The sequence below is a fragment of the Octopus bimaculoides genome, chromosome 5, assembly GCF_046866305.1.
Source record: "Octopus bimaculoides isolate indiv1 chromosome 5, ASM4686630v1, whole genome shotgun sequence".
Classification (NCBI taxonomy): domain Eukaryota; kingdom Metazoa; phylum Mollusca; class Cephalopoda; order Octopoda; family Octopodidae; genus Octopus; species Octopus bimaculoides.
This window is the reverse complement of record NC_142932.1, coordinates 3,863,813-3,887,812: the sequence shown is the minus strand read 5'-3', so window position 1 is coordinate 3,887,812 and position 24,000 is coordinate 3,863,813. Positions and strand designations below refer to the sequence as shown.

General features: G+C 35.9%; 1 protein-coding gene across 6 annotated transcripts in view; it reads right to left on the bottom strand.

Annotated features, from left to right (window-relative positions):
* The window catches only part of LOC128247835 (uncharacterized), a 646,611-nt gene that overhangs the window by 32,380 nt on the left and 590,231 nt on the right, over window positions 1–24,000 (bottom strand). For all 6 annotated transcript variants that reach the window (XM_089351932.1, XM_089351933.1, XM_089351934.1 and 3 more), the window contains one exon: window positions 21,786–22,743. In XM_089351932.1, the coding sequence (XP_089208058.1) occupies window positions 21,786–21,988 (203 nt within the window). In that variant the 5' untranslated portion in view covers window positions 21,989–22,743. The remainder of the gene's footprint in view (window positions 1–21,785; window positions 22,744–24,000) is intronic.

Genomic DNA, 24,000 nt, shown 5'->3' with positions numbered 1-24,000 from the left:
ACCAGGAGCAGCAGAATTACACAGAGAATTACCAGGAATGGAGAAAATCGGCACCCCTTACAAAAATCAAGAGGAATTCAGACAAAAAGTGAGCGGATCGTGTGAAAGGGACCCATTTTCTCTTGAGCATTTATGCAAGAGGACTTAGGAAAAGATCAAATATGGATTTGCGATTTGTGGATTTCGACCGAAATGGCGCATGCCTATAACAGATTGTTGCTGAAAACCAAACCTAAAATGGCTATTAACTGTTATATTTCAATCATCAAAAGGTGGGTCTTTTCTACCCCGCTGCGACATCTGGGTTGTCTGCAATCATACTGGGGCACTGCTTTGAAAGGTTTTAGTCGAACAAATCGACCCTTGGGCTTATTTTTGCCGAACTGATAAACTAAAAGGTCGTAGACACACCACCATCGGTTGTCAAGTGGAGGTGGTGGACAAACACAGACATAGAGACATACATACATACATACATACATACATACATACAGAGTTTTCCTATATTCACCGCCCGCACTCATCTCTGCTTGTAAATATTCAGTGAAGCTCTACATAGCGCCGTAAACTTACCGGCTGCTATTTCTAGCAATGATCGTACTTCGTGTACACCTGCTTTATATATTTATAATTCTACTTATATGGTGCTTTATTCTTGCTGGATATTAATATTGTTTTAATATTATTTATATTTTCATATATATATATATATATATATATATATATATATATATATATATATATATATATATATATGTGTGTGTGTGTGTGTGTGTGTGTGTGTGTGTGTGTGTGTGTGTGTGGAGGCGCAATGGCCCAATAGTTAGGGCAGTGGACTCGCGGTCGGAGGATCGCGGTTTCGATTCCCAGGCCTGGCGTTGTGTGTGTTTACTGAGCGTATATATATATGTATATATATATATACGACGGGCTCCTTTCAGTTTCCGTCTACCAAATCCACACACAAGGCTTTGGTCGACCCGAGGCTACAGTAGAAAACACTTGCCCAAGGTGCCACGCAATGAGACTGAACCCAGAACCATGTGATTAAGAGGCAAGCGTCTAATCACACTACTGCAAAAATTAATATATCATAATATATTCTATAACATATTTTGACCCAACCCTCGATTTCTTTTTACACAACTTTGTATGTACACCCGCAGTTGCTTTTACAATCTCCTTGTAACACGTTTTTGTATGACTAGGTCCTAATTGTTGGTGTAGGTACGGAAATGCTCAACATATTGACCCAGTAGTTTTGCCTTCTTCAGTCTGATGGTCAAGCCGAAGATTTGACAGGCTCTGGTAAGATTGTCCATGCCACTTTATCTATAAACAGCGTGCCCTTGATAAGCATTTTGCACACTCAATTGAGATAGACTGACCAGGTTCTTGTTTGGTCTTGTGTAGAGGTAAATACTGTCAGCACGACAGCAAAAGATATGCCAAATAAGGTGAAGTCGAGCACACACAACCTTGTTTCACTCCACTGTGAATTGTTAATTACCGCTTCATATAACAGCGGTAGTTCTTTGTGGGCTATGAGTGACAGATTTGGTTCTAGCTGGTGAAGTGTAACAACGGAGAATTGCGTCTTCTACAGTCCCATCATTCATAATCCGTCTCAGTGTGTTTTTCATACGCATCGTCGATAAAGTGAATTTATCATCTAAAATTGTTACAACAACGAAGGAATTTCCGCGCTGAAGTGTATATGAATGTGTTAAATACGCAGCTTTATTCACTGATGAATGTGCCTTTATTATTATTATTATTATTATTATTATTATTATTATTATTATTATTATTATTATTATTATTATTATTATTATCATTATCATTATCATTATTATTATTATCATTATTATTCCTTCGTAACAAAGTGTAGTCATCTGTCAAGTCACAACAAGGACCCCAGACAGATAATACTTTCCTTAAGATGTGCACTGTGCCCACTAAGGTTGCTTTTTGCATTATTATTATTATTGTTGCTATTATTATTATTATTATTATTATTATTATTATTATTATTATTATTATTATTATTATTATTATTATTATTATTATTATTGTTGTTGTTGTTGTTGTCGACATCATTTTTTTCATGAACCTTGAATGGTAGGCAATTATTTTCATCAGTTTACATAACTTCAGTTTCTTTGGCTGATAATTGTTTTGCCTAAAACCAATTACTGCTGTTTAGTGACTGACCGTAGAATTGATGTTAATCTGAAAGTCAGTCTATAGGCAACTAATTCATTAAGGGGGATCTGAGGAGGTTTTGTCTGTGTAATTAATTTTCTAATACCGCAAATCCTTCCTTGACAAAAAGATCTTTATGAATATTTCAGTAATTTTCATTATAATAGCAAAAGTTGTAACTGTGTGGGTTAACAAATTCATTGAAAGCAATGCAAAGTAACTATTATTTATTGATAGATTCTGACGAAAGATCTTAACATCGATTGTTTTCCACAAGGTATAAGTACAAATTTTGCAGTGGTGGAGTATAGTTAAATAAATAAGCATTAGTATATTACTGGTATTATTTTGTTAATAAAAATGAAGTGCAAAATTAGCTCCATTGGGATTAACCTAGAAAGCATGCCTATGCAATTTTCACTGATCTAAAAAGATTCTAATTTTAAATATGTTTTAATATAATCAATGCTTATATTAGAAACTGTGCGAAAAAGCAGATTTTATGGAGAATTATTACTAGTTGATTTCATAAAAGCTTGAATACTAACCAGCTAGGTAAATAGTTTGTATTCGCATCTCTGGAAAAGAGTCCTCAAACACAATGTTTAGTTGTATGTAGGCAATATAGGGTTACACCCGTCACTTTTGTAAGAAGCAAGAACATTGTAAAATTGATGAATGTTTTGTTAGCTAGTAGATGTTGAGTTCAAGTGTTCTTATGAACCTGAATACATATGACAGAGAATTGTTCACATCATTATTCTACTTGTTTTTGTTTTTTCAAATAATTCTGTTACAATTTATAAAAACGTAAATTCAGATTAAATTGGTTTCTTTGTATATTGCACACATTGCAAAAATGTTTTAAACCATTCTTTGTTGAAGTTTGTTTTACGTTCTGAGTTCAAATTCCGCCGAGGTCGACTTTGCCTTTCATCCTTTCGGGTCAATAAATTAAGTACCAGTTGCGTACTGAAGTCGATCTAATCGACTGGCCCCTGCCCCTAAAATTTCGGGCCTTGTGCCTAGAGTAGAAAAGATTCTTTGTTGAAGTTTTATAACAATGGTTTCTTTCAATAGAATAATTCTTTCTACAAAAATTTTTTGGGTGGTGGAGGTGGGGGTGATCTAGTCGATTACATCGACCCCAGTGATCGACTGGTTCTTAGTTTAGCGACTCTTAAATGATAAATGGCAAAGTCGAATTTGAACTTAGAATGTAAACCGGAAGAAATACCGCTAAGCATTTTATTCGGCATGCCAACGATTCTGCCAACTTGCCACCTTCTTATAGTAATACAATGTTATTCTATTACGTTTATTCCAAACTGCAACGGAAAGCAAAACTGAACTCAGCCATATTTTAACACAGAACATAAAAAACGACTCTAAATGCTGTAACACATTCATTCGGAAAAAAATCTCAGTGCGCATGACTGCTACATATTTTCTTAAATCTTAAAGAAATATAAGATCCTCATGATATTTGAACAGAGAACATGGAAGGACAAATATAACACACGCACACACATCTGTGTTCGTATGGATATGTTTATATATATATTCAATGTAAATTATATATATATTCAATGTAAAGGCGTATTCTTTATGCAGCAGTACATACGAACTCCCAGCTATCTGCTCTCTAAGACCAATATTTTAATATTGAAGATATGTAGTTCTATTAAATGTAATCTAAGGATGCAGAGAATTCATGTATATAATATTGCTTTCAAATTTTGGCACAAAGCTAGTAAGTTCGGGGGAGGGGATAAGTCGATTACATCGACCCCAACCAATACTCGATTGGTACTTATTTTATCAACCGCATAAGGATGAAAGCCAAAGTTGACCTCGGCAGAGTTTGAAATTAGATCTAAGTACATAATATTGATAAGATAAGCTGGTATGTATTTCGCCGAGTAAAGCGGAAGAAGACAATAAAAGTATCAGTATAATATGAGTTTAAATACAATAACAATCGGGTTGAAGCAGAATGCTGCAGAAACATTCATAGCTGCTATGAAACTAATGTTATTCTAATATTAAACGTTTAATTCTCAATCGGAAACTAAACCGGAAATAGTCAGCATTGCTGCTAAAAACAGCTTCCTCTATATAGATTACACCACGTGTGTTTGAAACGCTGTAAACAGCGAAAGCGTTTACATGTTACGAACACTTCTTTCCAAAATATTTGTATCCTGTTTTTTATTTAAGATCTTTCATAGAATTGATAATTTTTCAAGAAAATCTCTCTTCAAATGCATATGCACATGTGTGTGTGTATGTATGTGTGTACGTTTATTTTCTGCAATGAGAACGCTGAGGGCAACTTTGACATTCCCCCTCCCTAGTTCGATAAAATAAGTATCATCCAGTAATCGACTCCAACCACACCTAAAATTTGAAGTCTTTTGCTTATATAAGAAATCAATATATTGAAAGTGCAAGCGACTGCTTCAATGTACGTTTCTACGAAGTGATTAAACTATATTTTGCAAACATTTTTCATCTATCGATTTTATCATGGGACATTCAAATTAAATAAGAATATTATATTCTTTTATTTTCTAGAATTTATTATATTCAAGGCTGAATTTTACAGACACACACGCATGCGCACTCACGCATGCACATATATATTTTAAAGTCAATTAGGGCGAAGTTAGATGTGAACCAGCAGATGACATCAATCCTGCTCTACTTTAAAATATTTTTAAGGGTTTATATTGAGTGATGAATAAGTTGCGCTCCTTGCTATGTAGGCATTTTTAGAGGTAGTTACACATTGTAGTATTTCACTGCTAGATGAACAAATAAATAATTTTACATTTATATTGATTTCAAATGTTAGCACAAGGCCAGCAATTTTAGGAGTGAGAATAAGTTGATTACATCGACCCAAGTGTTCAACGGGTATTTATTTCATCGACTCCTTCTCCAGCAGAAAGATGAAAGGCAAAATGATTTTACATTTATATTAAGATCAAATATATTTGAAAAGAGCGTAAATATTCGATGGAAACATTACTTTAACAAGGTATTCTTTCCGCTTAAGTATAATCTCTTACATTAACAGCTTATTGATATCTAGGCGTAACACTTTCTGTATTGTAATAACAACACCAGTGTTCCCCATTATATTTTATTGTATCTCGTCAGTTTTAAAAACACTTTTAGCCTTCTCTAAATCACTGCACTATACAGATTAGAAAATACAGGTTTTAAGCAAAGATTATGCTAGCCAAAATATATGAAGAAAGTAACCTGACCTTTGCAATCAAACCTCAGTGGATAGTTAACACGTATGAAAAGCTAACCAGGCAAGAATAAATCACCGTAATAGGGTTCCAGAAAATGAATAGCTGCTTATTATGCGCTGTCTTCAGTCCAATGAATCGGGTCGGAAAAATTTGTTTAGAAGTATTAGCTCACTGGCCTTCTGACTACTGATCTTTCAGGTAGAGTCTTAAGAGAAGTCATGAAAAATCGGACGAATAAATTTTAACATTTTGATTTTCCGCTATAGATTAGCAACTCCACACCAACCCCTAGTATTTCTTCTTGTGCATTATTGAACAAATTCAAGACATTTTTCGATGAGTGTCTGTACGAACATTCTATACGCATAAAGAACGGTTAGTGGATGTAAACAGAATTTTAAGCTTCGCTTTATGTTTCAAATTGCTGTCATTCGTCGATTAACCTCACTCAGCCGGTTAATGGATCTTTCACTGTGGCACTATCAGTGCATCTTCCATCGTGGTTGTCTAAGCTACATTTCTGTATTGCAGGAATTACAGTTATTTAAGTACATTGCTATTTCCTATATGCCAACTACTCCTTCCTTCGATAAGCTGCAAACTTGCAACTGCTTCTATCGATAACGAAAAAAGCAAATGCTAAATAGTTGAATGACACACAAAAAGCCCTAGTTCAGTTCGTTATTTAATGATAATTTTTCAGTGTGTATTTATTGAAACTCGGAGAAGATAGAGTAACTCTTGATAAAAATAATTGTTTAGGTATATTTCTAGTTAAGTTGTAAAACTGAAATGGACCGATAGGTTATGTTAAGGAGTAGCAGGAAGTGTTAGTGAGAGGTTGTCGCGAAGTGGAGCGGTAGAGGATTAGTAACTTTACAACAGAAGTCGTTCAGATAGACACGTTCCTCTGTCTATGACACTGACCCCAACCCACACATAAGCATCTGCTCATTCGTGCTTAACTTATCCATACTATATATCTTTCTCCAACAGTCCTTTCACTCCTTCTTCCTCTTTAACTCTCTTACACACACATACACACACACACATACACACACACACACGCAACGAGTTGAAATCGATGCAGGCAATAACATTTTTTTCTTTTCTACTCTAGGTACAAGGCCCGAAATGTTTGGGGAAGGGCCAGTCGATGAGACCGACCCGAGTGCGCAACTGATACTTAATTCATCGACCCCGAAAGGATGAAGGGCAAAGTCGACCTCGGCGGAATTTGAACTCAGAATTTGAACGTAAAGACAGACGAAATACCACTAAGCACTTCGCCCTAAAATTTCGGGCCTTGTGCCTAGATTAGAAGCGAATATTATTGTTTGACGAAGCTTCGGATAAATTCGCCACGTAAATTTTATTATTGTGCTTGACCCGAGCAGAAAAAAAAAGTGCAAAAACAACGTATTGTAAATAAATATGAAAAAACCCAAAAAATGCGCGCTGGCGACGGGGAGAAGACTCGGAAAATTCACATCGGGAATGTTCCGAGTCCTCTCACTACTTCCCCGTTCGTCGGCGAAAATTTTTTTTATTCATATTCGTTTACTACACATTATTTTACACCAATTACACTATTTTTTTCAATTTTTTTTGTGACGGGGATGGGTGGGGTGCGAACTCGGATAATTCACACGATCCAGTAACCCCACTTCGACACCCGGTCGCAAAAAAGGAAAAAAAACAACTAGTGTAATAAGTGTAAAACATGTAGTAAACGAATATGAAAAGAAAGCGCGCTGGTGAACGGGGGGGGGGGCAGGGGATGAGAAAACTTGGAATTTTTCGAGTGCTCTCCCCCGGCCCCCGTTCGCCAACGCGCATTTTTTTCATATTCGTTTACTACATGTTGTTTTACACCTATTGCTGTTTGACTGGTTTTTCAAAATTACAATTGTTTATCAATTTTCTTTTGTCCCACTTAATTTCAAAATACTTGGTGCTAATCTCCGTTTTCAAGATTTTATTCCAGAAATATATGCTTTAAACATAAGAAATTGCGATTTACCCTCAAAATTTGCGTTGGGGGTTGCAGTTTGGATTTAGGATTAGGGTTAGTATTAGGATTTAAGATTAGGACTAGGGTGTAGGTTTTAGGGATTAGATTAAGATTAGGGTTTACAGTTAGGGTGTAAGGTGAGGGCTAAGGGCTAGCATCTAAAGTTAGGGTTTGGTGTTTACTCTTGGCAATAGTTTCGGATTAGGGTTAAAATTACGTCCGTTTAAATTGGAACTGGAGGATTCAAAAAATTTTAATTTCTTTATAATATTTTTGCAGAAATGAACTCACATATATTTAAAACCTTGATATCTAAAAAATAATCGTTAAAAATACTTAAGAAAAGTGTGCATGCTATACTCAGTTAGAAATTTAGCCGAGTGTTTTTCGAAAAAATTTACTATAAATTAAATAAATTACTTTCCAACGTTACCATTAAATCCCCGAGTTTTCAACTCGAGCAAGAAGAGGTATTTCAGCTAGTTGTGTGTGTGTGTGTGTGTGTGTGTGTGTGTGTGTGTGTGTGTGTGTGTGTTCGTGTTTGTGTTTGTTCCCTCACCATCGGTTGACAACCGGTGTTGATCAGTCTACATCCACGTAACTTAGCGATTCGGAAAGGGAGAAAGATAGAATAAGTACCAGACCTAAAAATAAGCTCTGGGGTCGATTTACTCAGTCTAATGAATGAAACAAGTAAAAGATAAAAACAATATACATATATGTTTATACTCTCTCTCTCTCTCTCTCTCTCTCTCTCTCACACACACACACACACACATATATACATATTCCTGATTCTTTGTTTCTATCTCATTTTCTTTCCATTTCTCCTCTCTTTTGGACTTTGTTCTGCATATCCGACGAAGAACCATGTCTGAAAGGTCATACTTTTACACTTACCGAGCGACAAATTTATAATATTCACCGTGAACGTCCCTTGAACATTAGTTTTGCATTTGAATTCGTCGTTCGTTATTGATTTACCTTTGCACACACACACACGCACACACGCACACACGCACACACACGCACACGTACATTGCTTGCGTTTTGTTATCTCACCTGAACAGTGTATGATTCCCCGAGAAAGCTGATTCAGACCGACACATCTGTGTTGCTTTCCTCTGCTGGATTTAAAGACCTTAAACATTCCAGTCCGTACCATCTATACTTGTTAAAAAAAAAAACATCGATCAACCAATGCCCCAAGTTCTTGCATTGTGTGTGTATGTGTGTGTGTGTGTGCGCGCGTGTGTGTGTGTGTGTACGTGTGTGTGTGTGTGTGTGTGTAGATATGAGAGACTTTATTGTATGTCGATTTAAGACATATAATACTTCTTTGAGGTATTTCTCTCGGGCATACTGTATATACGTATTATAGGCAAGCTGTTTTTCACATATACGCACAGACATCGCACACGCACACACATTGCACATGCACACACATCGCTCAGGCGCACACGCATGTATACACACGTGCACAAGAATATATTTATTGAAAGCTAAACATTCACAAATCGCTACACAACTATCTCGCTTCCATCTTCGGACCGAAGTGAGACATTCAAATTATCTGGGCTTGACTAGACGTGGAATAAAGAAAACCCCGATAGACGTTTTTACTTTCATCAGTTACAGCAGTAAATGGCTTTCGAGTGCAATTCAGATCGTGTACCTTATCAAGAAATATATAAACTGGAAAGTGGCTCTCTTGAAGTTAAATTGCGCAGTGAAGTATACTGAGCTAAGGTGCACCTAAGCAACAATTAAAGAGTGAAATCTCACATAAAATTGGCTGAATATAGCTTCACATGTTGAATTTATCAGCACAGCTTCTCCTTTGTTCACCGTAAAAAGAAGTTTTCAACTGCTTTGTCGAAATATATTTAGCATGTGAGAGAGATAAGCTGGCATCACTCCGTATAATTTGATCAGTTTTGGATTCAGCACATTTGTTTCGCTTCGAGGAATTCCGTTTTGCTCACATTGACTTAAGTTTGTCACGGCTTGAGATTACGATCGGTGTTTTTATCTTCTAGTGCTTTATTCTAAATCATATTGAGTTCTAAAAACTAGTTATTAGTATAGTTATACCAAAGAGAAATAATTTGTACACACACACGCACGCACGCACGCACGCACGCACGCTAGCACGCACGCACGCACGTACGCACGCACGCACGCACGCACGCATGCACGCACGCACGCACGCACGCAGACATAGACACAGACATACAGACAGGCACAACACACACAGACATACACACACACAGACACGCACATACACAGACACACAGAGACACACTCAGACACACACACACACGCACACACACACACACACACACACACACACACACACACACACACACACACACGAAAATGAAACTTTTGTTAATAATTTCACAATTTCATTGTATGAATATTTTAATTCAATAATTGTAATTCACCAATATCTTTGCTCGCGTATTCGAAACTTTCGGCAAATATTTCCACAGGAAAGCTCTTTTGTAACAATCATATATTAAAACGTCTTTTCGTGAATACGAATTTTAATATGTTTTGTTTATAATTTATTTAAACGCATAAATTCAATACGTTTTAGCAACCCATATGGTTTTTTCAGGTATAAACGCATTCTCTCGTCTTTAAGTCTTAAGTTCAAATTCAGCCGCGATGGACTTTGCCTTTCATCCATTCGGGGTCGATAAAATAACCAATTGAAGACTGGGGTCAATATAATCGACTAGCTTCCTACCACCAAATTTTAGGCATAAGGCCTATAGTAGAAAGTATTATTATTATTATTATCTGGTGGCTGTAGCGAAAGAAATAGTATGGTGGACTCGTCTGAAAGGGCTAAAGTCAGGCACTTTCCTCTCTGGCCAAGGCCTCATCAACTTCTTCAAGTTTAACTTGAAGAAGAAAGTGAGGGTGGAGAGGGAAGTGTTGCCTTCTAGCAAGCTTGTTGAAAGGTGGGTGAATGCTGGAAGAATGGCCAGTGTGAAAGGACCAATTCTGAGCGTACACCCGTGAGGTAATAAAAGGAGAAGGGCTCTTGCCTTGTTGATTAGGCACCCGTGGCTTTTGTGGGATTTTCCGCGAGGACCTTTAAAGTGCTTTCCCTTTTGGGAGATTTATTTTGTTCAATTTTTTATCGTTATATATATATTGTTTGCACGATGAAAACCCCTTGACTCGTCTTGTGTTGTCTTTTATGTTGTGTCATGTCATTTCATGTTGTTTTATGTAAGCCCTTGTGGCTAATAAAAGAATGAATTAATATTATTACGAAGGTAATGAGCTGGCAGAATCATTAGCATGCCGGACAACATGCTTAGCGACATTTCGGCCGTCTCTGCGTTTTGAGTTTAGATTCCCCCGACGTCAACTTTGCCTTTCATCCCTTCAGAGTCAATAAAATAAAGCACCAGTTGAGCCCTGGGTCGATGTAATTGACAAGCCCCCACCCGCAAAATTTCAGACTCGAGTCTAGAGAAGAAGGGAGTATTATTGTTGTAGCAATTAATATTTTTTTTTGTTGTAGTGCCAGCAACGCGTCGCTTCGAATCGCTTGTAAGTTTCGCTTTATTTTGACAGTCTTTCAAGGATATATATGTTCAAAATATTTGTTCTGTGACTTACATAATCTCCCAAAGGTTGTGAGGCGCTCCAATACTCCTATATGTTTCGCCCTTCAGAATTTCTGGTTAATTCTCTGAAAAGTACTCATTAAAAAAAAAAAACTCTACGGAAAGCAAAGAGAGTGAGATTAGAGACTCGAAGAGCTGTCTTAACTCTGCCGTCTCCATATCAAAGTAAGGCACCACCATTACCACCGTCACCACTAGTACTGACCGAAACAACAACAACAACAGCAGCAATGAAAATGATAAAAACAACAAAAAAAATGAAAATGAGAAACAGAAAAACGAAAATTTAAGTGATCGCTTCAGTACGCATACGCACCCCATCACCACCACCGCCTCATTAACACCAATACATAAAAAAAGTAATCAAGACACTGCAATTAACAAATCTAACATTCGTGAGTCCACCAACGCCGTACGCCAGATGCAAGAAATTTCTTTCGTCCCTTCAGGATTAAAAAAAAAAATGTTAAGAACATCATTGCGAAGAGTTCAAACAAAGCATTAAATATACCAAAATCCATCTGGCAAGATAGCAGCCTCAAAACTTATTTACATGTGCACAGGAATAAAAAGTCGGAGAATAGAGCAAGCGGCACTGAAGTAAATAGAAAAAATGCTTCTGACCAATGTGTAGCACCAAAATGTACGTCACTAAGGTGAGTGGGATATGGCACGGTAGAGGCGAAATTTCCGAAAGAGGATGAGGCCAGGAAGCATATGTGTGTGTATGAGTGTATGTGTGTGTGTGCGTGTGTGTACGTATATGTGTATGCATTCGTATATGTGTATGCGGTATTTCGTCTGCCGCTACGTTCTGAGTTCAAATTCCGCCGAGGTCGACTTTGCCTTTCGGGGTCGATTAAATAAGTACCAGTTACGCACTGGGGTCGATATAATCGACTTAATCCGTGTTTGTCTGTCCTTGTTTGTCCCCTCTGTGTGTAGCCCCTTGTGGGTAGTAAAGAAATAACACATACACACATACGTACATACATAGACATATTACATATTTCACAACTTATAAAATTGAACTCGATCAGTTGGCGATGTTTGAAAAATAGGAGGAAGGGTGAGCAGGGTTGGTGTGAGGTAAATGTAGCCAAGTAAGAAATTAACATGAAGTGGTAGAGGGTTAGTGATTTTTACAACAGTTATTCAGATAAACGCGTTTTCTGTCCATAAATTACACGCTACCAACTTGGAAAATGAGAGGACATATTGGATAAGAAGTAAAAAGACAATTGCTCATAGATGTACTCGATCATGTTTATTTTGTAGCCAGACAACAATAGCATGTGCACACATTCATTTATTGATGACAGCACTCACTCTTAACACAAATATGTACAAATCATCTACAATTCTGTGAAAGTCGGCATACTCACAAACGCACACATATTTACGATTAAGTCAAACGCTTCCAATTTTCTTTTCCCGCCTCCCTCTCCCTGTCTTTCACTCACTCACTCACTCACTCACTCACTCACTCGCTCGCTCACTCAATCTCTCCCCCTCTCTCTGTATCTCTCCCTACCTTTCATATTCCTTTATATTTTCCTATTTGCGACCCATTCTCTCATTTATTTTCTCCCCTTACCTTCTTTGACTTTCATATCACTCTGCTTCTCCTGTCTTCCCTCTTCCCACTCCTTCTCTCCCTCTCTCACACTTATACACAGATATTAGACAAACGATGTTCAAACCGAATTCATTGGGAAACAACAAAAGTATTTCTTTTTCCAGTTGTAAGCAAAAGATAACTTTGTACAGAAGGAACACTAATTGCTTTGAATCCTATCACTTTTGCTTGATGACATTATTAATCCCCATACTCTTCACAAAGGTGTCTAAAGTCAACATTGAAAGTGAAGTATCTTATTAAATTCATTGAAAAATGTTAATTTTTTTTTCTTTATTTTTTTTTTATAAAATTGTACTTAGCGAGTCATGTATCTCGAAGCTAGGAAGACAGCTTTCTAAAGAGGAAATTGGTATTGTTTTGATTCTTATCAGTATTTGGTTTTGACATTATCAATCATCGTTCTCTTCGCGAAGAAGCCATCTAAAGTTTAAATTGAAGGCAAAGTATCTAATTAAATTCATTGAAAAATATTGAACAAAATCAAATTAACTATCTCTTTTAAAAAGTCGGGGGTTAGGGTTAACTGCATGTTTAGAATTGTGTCAATCTTGCTCAATAACAGTACAAGTTACCGAACTCTTTGAGAAGCCGTACAGCACATACGCATTATTTGGAGGCATGTTCATTCTTTTATTCTTAACAGTACAATAGAGGAATATCAAACATACATCAGTAGGGACGGAACATAGCGGTAATATATATTTGCTGTCATTAGTGAATTGTGCAATGTAGCGGTTTAGTATCTCAAAAATAACGTTGAAATAATTCTTTCTCAGATCATACGTGGTCAAACGCTTATGAAAAGGAACATACCTGTATCATATAGCGGTCTAAGTGATAATGACCACTACGATGCTCTCTTTCCTATAAACAATAAGGAGTATGAAGAGGAATGCAGAGGGAAGGAAAACAACACACGTCAGTAAAAAAGAAAAAAAAAGAGAATTTAAAGAATATCAGCGCATAAGGGTAAGATAATGTTAGAAGAAAATGAAAAAGATAGAAAATAAAGTTACAAAAGTGAAGGAATATGAAAGGTGGACAAGCGAACAAGGAAGTGAAAAAATAGAGAAGAAAGACAGCAGAGAAAGGAAATTTTTGAAATAAAAAAGTACTAGAAAATAAGAAAGACGAAAAAAAAAAAAAGATTGGAAAAAGGAAAGAGAATGACAGAATAAATGACGGACAAGAGAATGTAAAAGACTGAAAAGTAGGATTTAAAAAGGAAAAACATTTGCAGACAGACATATGAACAAATGCAATGGAAGAATGATCCAGCGGGAGTCAGATGACACGTCCGTACAGATAGTTATGAGGTGGGCGAGGAGCTGATGCGTGCGCGCGCGCAGTTCTTTGTTAAAAGCGTAATGGTGCTATCTGATGTTCTCGATGGTTCTCAGGACTCTGCTATCGAAGCCGTTGATCTTCTTCGCCAGAGTCTTTGAGAGGGGCCACGTTTCCGTTCCATAGAAGAGATTGGAGAGGACCGATGCGTTGTAGATGCGGAACTTCGTCTTCCGGGAGATAGAGCAGTAGCACCAGTGGGGATTCTACAGGGAGTACATGATCCGTGCGATTGATCTCCAGGGTCAGGTCTCCATTGTTGGTTTACTCTCATTCGACGCAGCAGCCGCCAGTTGAAAGGGTCTTCGTGGCGGGCCCAGCACCAGATGGCTGGGCGTGATTGTGGAAGATCTCCAGAGGCTCAACGTCACCTTGTAAGATGCAGAGGAGCTGGCACAGAACCGCCAGCGATGTAGAGCACTGGTACACTTGGTCGGCTCTACGCATGATGACGCATCTGGGATCACTAATTTGGAATGGCTCCAACTCCATAATGCAAGAGCATGAAGCCAAGCCAATCCTAGACTGCAATGGCTGTGTATGGCGTTTAATTATGATCCAAATCATGATTATGCATCTGAAAAATTTGTATTTCTGGGTTCTATATGTAAAACATGAGAAAAGTGTGATGCTAGAAAGTGGAATAAGGGATCATGTGGTAGGTATTGTTTTAATGGTAATGTCCATTTACCTATAACTGAGTTGCCAGAACTTATAAGGAGTCTTCATTTGGGTACCACTTCAAAATAAAAACACCGTCTTAAAAAAAAAACAAAAAAAACAATCGAGCATACAATCATGCTTTTCAAATGACATTATTCGGTGTAAAAATCATTAGGGAAAGTGGGGTTTTGCCGACATTCAAAGTGCCAAGACAAATTTATCAAAGAAGTAGCTCTCTTAAGCTTTTGCAGAATAAAGGTTCAGAATTTTCACAGATATATTTTGTAGGTGACATTCAAAAAGAAGTACAATGTAATGACAAAAGCTACTTGAATACAAGATTAGAATTTATTTTAAAACTGAAAGAAATGCGAACTTTCAAGTTGTCATCGATACTGACAAAAGGCTGTCGATTTAATGTTCCCGAGTGTATTGAGTTGTATTTGTTAAAGTTGGAAAAGAATATAACAAACGAGGTATTGTTTCGAAGTAGTATCAAGTTTATAAATGAAATTCATCGTTTATACGATGCTTTACAATATGCCTTGCTTTTTATTAACGGAGGAGTTGGATGCCACTTCGGTATACCACAAATCGGTGGAATCATTTCCAAAGAACCTGCACCCTGTATGAATCATTATGTTTATCAATAGATGATTCGAAGTATTTTTTTGAATCATCTTCATTACTACCAAGATTTATTTAAAAATAATACGTTGTAGATATGTATATCAAAATACAGTCGGTGTGGTTATGCAACATAAAAAAGAGCTACGCTGAGAATCATACATCCATTTGCGAGAAGGTATTAACTGTTATGTTTCTAGACCAGAGATTCGAAACTGTAGTCTTCCATTCAGTTTTACAGGAAGCCTAAGACATATTGCATGAGAAGACGCAGGATTCCATGACAATTAAATATTCTCCAGAACATTTAATCACCGACAGACATAAACTTGTTGCTATAATCTTCCATCTCAGTCTCCACATTGATGGACCTTATAATTAAATTTTGATCAGTACGTTGTTACAGGTACACAACTGAATGGTAATAAAGAAGTCTGCCTCACGCACATATATTTAGTTGGTTTTTGCAAAATCTCACACTAATGCGACTTCAGAAATACTGCACTCCGCAAAAGACCAAAAACTTTATGAAATAGTAAAATCGAACATGGTTCATAGTTCATGCAGTTACCTCAACCCAACTGCACCTTGCATGAACGACAAAATAGTGTATGAAACATCTCAAGAATTTTATTATAGAACTACAGCATGTGATGAAGGACATTCTTCATAGTAACAAAAGGCGCTAAAAATTGGGGTCTTGAAACAAAAATTAATAACGTAATTGGTAATCAATGGATAGACTAAAACAGTCTATGTCCATTAAATATAGCGTACTGTAATTCCATAAAGTTAATCAAGCTCTTTTGTAAATAAATTAAGAAAGATTCCGATCCTGCAGTGTTTACTCTCAAACAACAGATATTTCAGATACTTCAAGATGAGATGTTATATTTGTCGTAATGAAGCGCTTTGTTTACCCATTCATGAGCGATATCCTTCTATACAATTGGTTGTTCATTTAGAGAATGGACAAAGAAATAATTTTACGTACAACAGAAACTATTGCTCAGCATCACTAATTCTAAGAGAAACTACATTAACAACGATGTTCAGACCTTGCCAGATAGTCTTTTTCGCTAAAACCCTGTTGAGTTATCAATTACCGTCTTATAATACATAAACCAATAAACAGAAAAACAGGCGCTGCAATTGATAATTATCCTGTTACAGTTTCTATTGTGCAACCAAGTTAGAATGCTTTTACTTAATGCTGTTTCTTCTTGAAATCCGTGACCCCAGATCCTTTCTTGACCTTCGAACCGTTGATATTTCTATAAGAACCTTTGCTTCTTATAGAGGTGCATCGTTTAGATTTAGATTGCTACAGGCTGAAAGTCACTGGATAGCAGACAAAAAGTTTCTGTGTCATGTACAGAAAGGAGCTTGAGAACACTGTTATTCTGTTTAAAAACAGTGATTTGGGGGTCCAAAATCAATATGGTTAAGATACTAAAATGATCTTGCTGCAAAATGCAGATGCCAGATTTTGATGCAGTAAAATAAAATACAGTGATGAAATCTACAGTACAACATTAATTTCTCTTGAAGACAAAGTTGTTTCCATGAGGACGGCGCTTTGGGAAAGTATTCTACACCACACCAAATCACAGCCTGCCGTAGAAATGAAATCATACCAATAGTGGTGCACCGTCATGGCCAAATTCTCTTGCTAAAACAAATAAAATGAAAGTGTACACACGCGCGCGCACACACAGACAGAGATATATTTATTATAAATTATCAGTTTGTTCCAATATGAGAAATACATCAGTTATATTTTTATTTTGTCGAGTAGTATATATATACCTCCAGCATAAAACAAATTACGCTTTTCCATCCAGCTTTTCTGAAGGGTTGGCAATATTTCCGCGAAAACAAAGATAAAATAACTAGTAATATGCAACCGATGATATAAATATACACACACATCTATAAACGTTTATATATATATATATATATATATATATATATATATATATATATATATATGTGTGTGTGTGTGTGTGTGTGTGTGTGTGTGTGTGTGTGTGTGTGTGTTTGTAAAAATAGATATATGTATATTCTTTTCTGCATAAGGCGTGGAATTTTTGGAGAGGGGACCAATCGATTAGATCAACCCCAGTACGCAAGTGGTACTTAATTTATTGACACTGAAAGGATAAAAGACAAAATCGACCTCGGTGAAATTTGAAATCAGAGCGTAAAGACAGACAAAATACCGCTAAACATTTCGCCCGGCGTGCTAACGTTTCAGCCAGCTCGCTGCCTTAAATATATGTATGTATGTGTGTGTGTGTGTGTGTGTGTATATATATATATATATATATATATATATATATATATATATATATATATATCTATATATATATATTTGTATGTATATGTATATCAATATCTATACATGCACATTTATATGAGTACGTATCAAAATATATATGCATAAATGTTGATACACACATATACGTGCATAAACATATATATCTATATCTATATATATATATATATATATATATATATATATATATATATACAAAATTTCAAATTTTGGTACAAGACAAGCAATTTCGGGGAGGGGTAAGTCGATTACATCGAGCCCAGTGTTCAACTCATACTCATGTTTTTTAAAACTCCGAAAAATACTCCGAAAAATACAACAAATTTATTTGGAACAGACTGGATGAAACTATTTAAATTATGGGACCTCACCATAAATATTTTTTGTAAAAATGTGAATGGTTCTTCCGCCAATACAGATAAGGCGTCGGAACATTAAAAAAAATAATTAAAAAAAATTTTTCCTGAAGTTTTTTCTGATGAGTTGGGTCTTTGCACCAAAACAAAGCCGAATGTTCAAGTGAAAGAAAGCGGTTTTAAAACAAACACGAACGATACCTTTCGCAGCGTTGAAGCGAGTTAAAGAAGTGGATATACTTGAAAAGCTTGGCGTTATTCAAAAAATTGATTACACAAAATGGGCGTCCCCAACAGTTTATGTCAAGGAAAAAATAATAAAATCCAAGTATGCGCTGATTTTTCAACAGGATTAAACGAATGTTTGATGCCATATAATTACCCTTTACCAAGTTCAGGGGAAATTTTCGCGAAATTGAATTGAGAAAATTTTTTCGAAGTTGGACCTATCTGAAGCATGTATATCCCCACAAATACAGCCAATAGATTGCAGCGCTGGGGAACGATCTTACTGAATTACGACTTCAAAATGGAGTATTTGCCATCGAAAACATTATGACATGCAGATGGTTTGTCAAGTTAATACCAAAATACAGTGAACCACTAGAAGACACAATGATAGCGGCGTTAAAAGCCGAAAATGAAAAAAAAAAAATATATCGTGCAATGTTGTGCGCGAATTGCCTGTGACATTGGAGGAAATAAAAATTAAGGTAGAGATCAGAAGAAACAAATAAAAAAATACGTGTGGCTGGACATAATACAGTTTCGAATTTGTATTTGATATGTGATAATGTGCTTATGTATGCACAGAGGCTCGTTATGCCTACCTCACTTTAAGGTTGAATGTTAGAGGAATTCCACACTGGTCATTCAGGGATTTCTAGGATGAAGTCGTTTATGAGGATTTATGCTTACTGGCCAAAAATGGATTTAGATATTGAGAAGCTGGTAAAATCTTGCAGAGGTTGTACTCTTGCAGTGAAATCACCACTTATAAAATTTCAACCTTGGTCCAAGACCGATATTTCATGGTCCAGACAACACAGATTTCGTAGGGCCGTTAAACCAATCATATTATCATATTATCTAATAGTGGTAGATAGCTTATCAAAATGGCCAGGAATATGTAAATGTAGAAAACCGACATCCACGGTAACTGTGATATTTCTACACGAACTTTTTGCTACGTATGGTGTCTCGGATACCATAGGCTTACGGCGAATGAATTTAAGAATTTGTGCAACATGTACTCAATGGAATATATCATTACACCTCCGTATCAGCTAAGATAAAACGGGCAAGCGGAAAGATTCGTGGATACATTTAAAAGAGCATTAAAGAAATCGAGAAACGAGCTAGTCAATGACGCAGCGTTGACAATTCTTGAGGGTTTATAGGATAGCACCAAACGCAAACACTTTTTCAGTTAAGTCGCTTGCGGAAATAATTGCTCGAAAAATAAAGTCAATTTTCGACAAGCTGCTACCAGTAAGAAAAACAAATAGATAAAACACTAAATATACGACAATGCATTTTAATATCTGTGTCAAAGTGTTTTTCAAAATATATAAAAATGGAAGACAAGGTTAGGAAGACGGAGTAGTAACAAAAAGAATACGTAAAATGACATATATGATAAGAGGCGAAAAATGGGAACGGAAAAGACATTTAAACCAGCTAAAAAATAGATATACGGAAAAAAGAAAAGAGATACCCATGAAAGTGTTCTATGACACCTTTGATGTTCCAACGCCACTAGAAATCGAACCTAGGCGTAGTAACACAAGAAAGAGGAAACAAATAGAACGGTTGGAAGTAGTGCCGAAAGAGAAGAAATTTTAAACTTTCCTAGGAGGAAAATATCAAAAAGGGAGATGTAATGAGAGAAGAATAAATAAAAATAATATTAACTTCCAACGGAAGTCAATCTCAAAGGGGGAAATGTTCTGGCGAGAATCATTGACACCCCTGAGGAATTGGAAGAATGGACTAGCTGAACTCTTACAAAGATTAGCGTATTGGTTGAGACAGAGGTCGGTAGTAATTGTTGAGAGGGCGTTTTGGAGTCTTGCGAAAGTTTTATATCCTTCCATGGGTATATCTTTTCTTTTTTAGGTATATTTAATTTTTTTACCTGGTTTAAATGCCTTTTCTGTTCCCATTTTTCGCCTCTTGTCATATGTCATTTTGCCTATTCTTTTTGCTTCTACCCTGTCTTCCCAATCTTGTGATTTTACCTCCGCATCGTTAAATGATATATCCAACGGTTGTCTAGGATATAAAACTATTTATGTCATTTATGTCACTATAGCTACACAGTGGTGCTACTTTGCAGGTTTAGTCGATCAAATCGCTATTGAAGTACATACACACACGCACATGTACACATAGACATGCACATGTATATATATGCGCTCTATCGTGACCCAAACTGCCATTCCCCCTACTTCGGCCCTCCCTCCACCAATACCTGGGAATCCAGCAAAGAGTTTGACCAGAACATACACAGACGCACTCACAGACACACACACACGCCCTACCTCAGGGGGCATCAACTCAATGACCCTTTGTGACCCTTTTCCAGAGCCACAAAATAATCTCCCACACATAGAGTAACCCTACACACACTGCATATTACATAAATGCTCCAAAGAATTTAACCAAAGAGCTTAACGAAAACATTAACAAAAACACACAGACGAACACAGATGCTTATGTGGCCTTTGGGCACCCACCCAACAACTTGCTCTTACGAAAATGCTACACATATAATACTACTGCACAGGTTCCAGCTCTATAAGACCACCAATTCTAAAACATGCATACATTTCCCTTACATACTTTTCCTCAAAACACTTGTCACCTTGCAACACCTCCAGATTCGGTGTTTTGGCACCAAAGAACATGATTCTTAACTTAACCATTGCTCGATTCATATCGTCATCTTTTTCACAGCAACCACAACAAAGATGTCTTTTCACCTCCAAAAATTGAGAGCAACTGCCATATTTGATTCCATAACTACTGAACAGCTCAGGATTACGTAATCAGGCTGTTATTTAACACTCCGTTGAAACCCTAGTGTGAAAATATTTGGTAATATCGGCCGTAATGGATATATAATACTGTACGCTTCGATTAATACGTAGAAAGTTGCAATTATTTAACTGCGGCAGTAATTGTTGCGATTTCATTTGTAAGCTGCACTGTAAGTATGTTCTCAATATGTGTTGTGTTTGATGCTTTATACTGCATGTAGAAGCAAGAAGATAATGATTGGAAGCATCACGCACGTAGAAAAGTAGATGGGAAGATTAAAAGCAATATGCAACAAAGTAGGAGAAAATGAAGAGAAGAACAGGCAGAAAATTATCAAATAAGGAGAGCCGTTTAAATAAGCAAAGTTTTATTTGCACAAAAATATTAAAACAAACGAAAAAATAAGGATAATGCATTTTAAATTAAGCAGTCAATTTAATTAGAATTATAAGCAAAAAGTTAATAGAAAATTAAAAAACGAACTGAACGTCGATAATGAATGATATCAACAAAAACAATTTAAAATTAATTGTGAAATAAAGGTAGTTATTTTTAATGAAGTAAAAATATCTTCATAATGATAATAATAATAAGAAAAAGAAGATTATTGTATGAAAGAATTTTCATTGTACTTTTACCTTTTCTGATCCTCTGAGTAGTGCTTTTCTTCCGGCTGGAATCCAATCACACTGAGAGCTATACCCGGTATTAAGACTGAAAAACCGAGGAACACTAGAATAAGGAATCTTTTTGTTGAAAAGGCATTCGCTCTTGGTGGATAATGTCGTCTGTGTCGCTGGTGCCTACTTCGCAGCACAGTGGCGTGGATGCCTGGCCTCATGGCTACAGCAACGTTGGAGCAGTGTTTAAGAGCAGAGTAAAAAGGGGAAAATTTGTGTTACAATGATAGTTGACTTGACAGAAGAGTTTTGCTTAAAACGACATAGGTTACTACAATACCTATACTGGAATGAACACTTTTATAAGAGACTTAGGAGTGAGATTGCCGTTAAGATAATCAGGAGTGAGATAAACAAGGGCGTGGAATAATTTTTGTTTCTGCACTTTTAATTAGCATCAGTGATAGGAACTTCTTTAGTTTGACATTGTCCAACTTTTCTTAGATAATATTAATTCCAAGAATATATGGTCTTTCAGTTATTTACATATAGATATACACACACACATATATATATTAGTGTATATAAATTTATATACAAGTATATATACAAAAAAGCTTTCTTTTTTGTAATCCGTTTATAACCAATAAATGGTTGCGCATATGATTAGGTTATAGATATTTCTTGACGAACTCATCAAGACAAGAAAATTCTTTTCTTTTTTTTTTTTGACCTTTTGCAAATTTATAAATTCGAATAGTTTCAGGTGTTTAATTCTTTAACATCCATTAATATTGTTCCACCTTCTGCTCTTTCCCAAATGGTTGATTCCTTTCCTCGCGTTGCCTTTTCGTCACAATGATATGATAATATTCCTCGTTAATATCTTTAGAACATTTCCCTGCATTTGATGTGTTGTTCAAATGTTTACAGGTCAGCTGTTTTTTAAAGGTTTGTGAATCCTGGTTTTCACGTCCTACAAAGAGATATGAGATAAAATAAGTCGTCCGGTTAGAACAAACAAACAAATGAATAAATAGATAACTAAATAAACCAAACAAAATAGAAAAAACATACTAGGGTATGTTAAATTTTCATTAATATTGGTTTCCTCAAATATCTAAGGCTTCATAGGGAACAATGCAACAGTAGTAATTAAATAAAACAAATATACATACATACATACATACATACATACATACATATATATATATATATATATTATATATATATATATACATGTATATATATATATACATATGTATACACACACACACACACACACACATATATATACAAACATACATATATATATATGTATATATATATATATATATATATATATATATATATATATATATATATATATACCATATAAAAGTAAATTATGGTTGCTTGATCATTATCTAAATCTAAATCTTTAAATCTGGAATTCAAAAAATCAATAAATATTTTACAAAAAAAAGTTACAGAAAGAATTACAGAAATCAAGAATTTAATTAGTTTTCTAAGTAAATAAGTTTAAATAAATTTAATTTCTTCAAAATATTATCACAAGAATACAAAATAAAATAGATAGATAGATAGATAGGTGCTCGTATGCATGTATGTAAATACGTATGGGCATAGTGTTGGCTGAACGTTTAACATTTTTCTTCCCTATCACAATGTCACGAATTCGATCATATCGTGTTTCATTTTCGGTTGTAACCACTGATGGTGAAATGAAGTCGACAAACACAGTTGAAAGCCCGTAAGATGGCTTATAACAGTAAGTCACAAACGACGCTACGCAGAGTTTGCCTAAAGATTACAATATTGCAACAAATAGAAGACTCCTCCACTGGAAATATAATTTAATGAGTAAGCATATCGATCAACTGGGTTACTCTTCGTGGAAACTAACGGGGGACCCATTTAATTTACTTTGTCACATACATGAATGGACGTACGTATACACATGCACATAAAAAAAGTTACAGATTACATTATCAAGGCCATTGATAACCTGATTTTGTTCTTGTGGTAAAACACAGGAGATAGTTCTGTTGTCTTTGATAGGATACAGTATCGCAGGAGTATATTTCAAGGTTTAAATCTCTCTGTGATACTGTTTATACTATCAATAATGTTTCCTCCTTTTTCTCCCGTTTCCTCCAATGTTTTTTTCCTTTTCTTGTTGAGGAAAATTGAGAGTATATGGTTGGCTCACAGGAAAACAGAAATACCAACC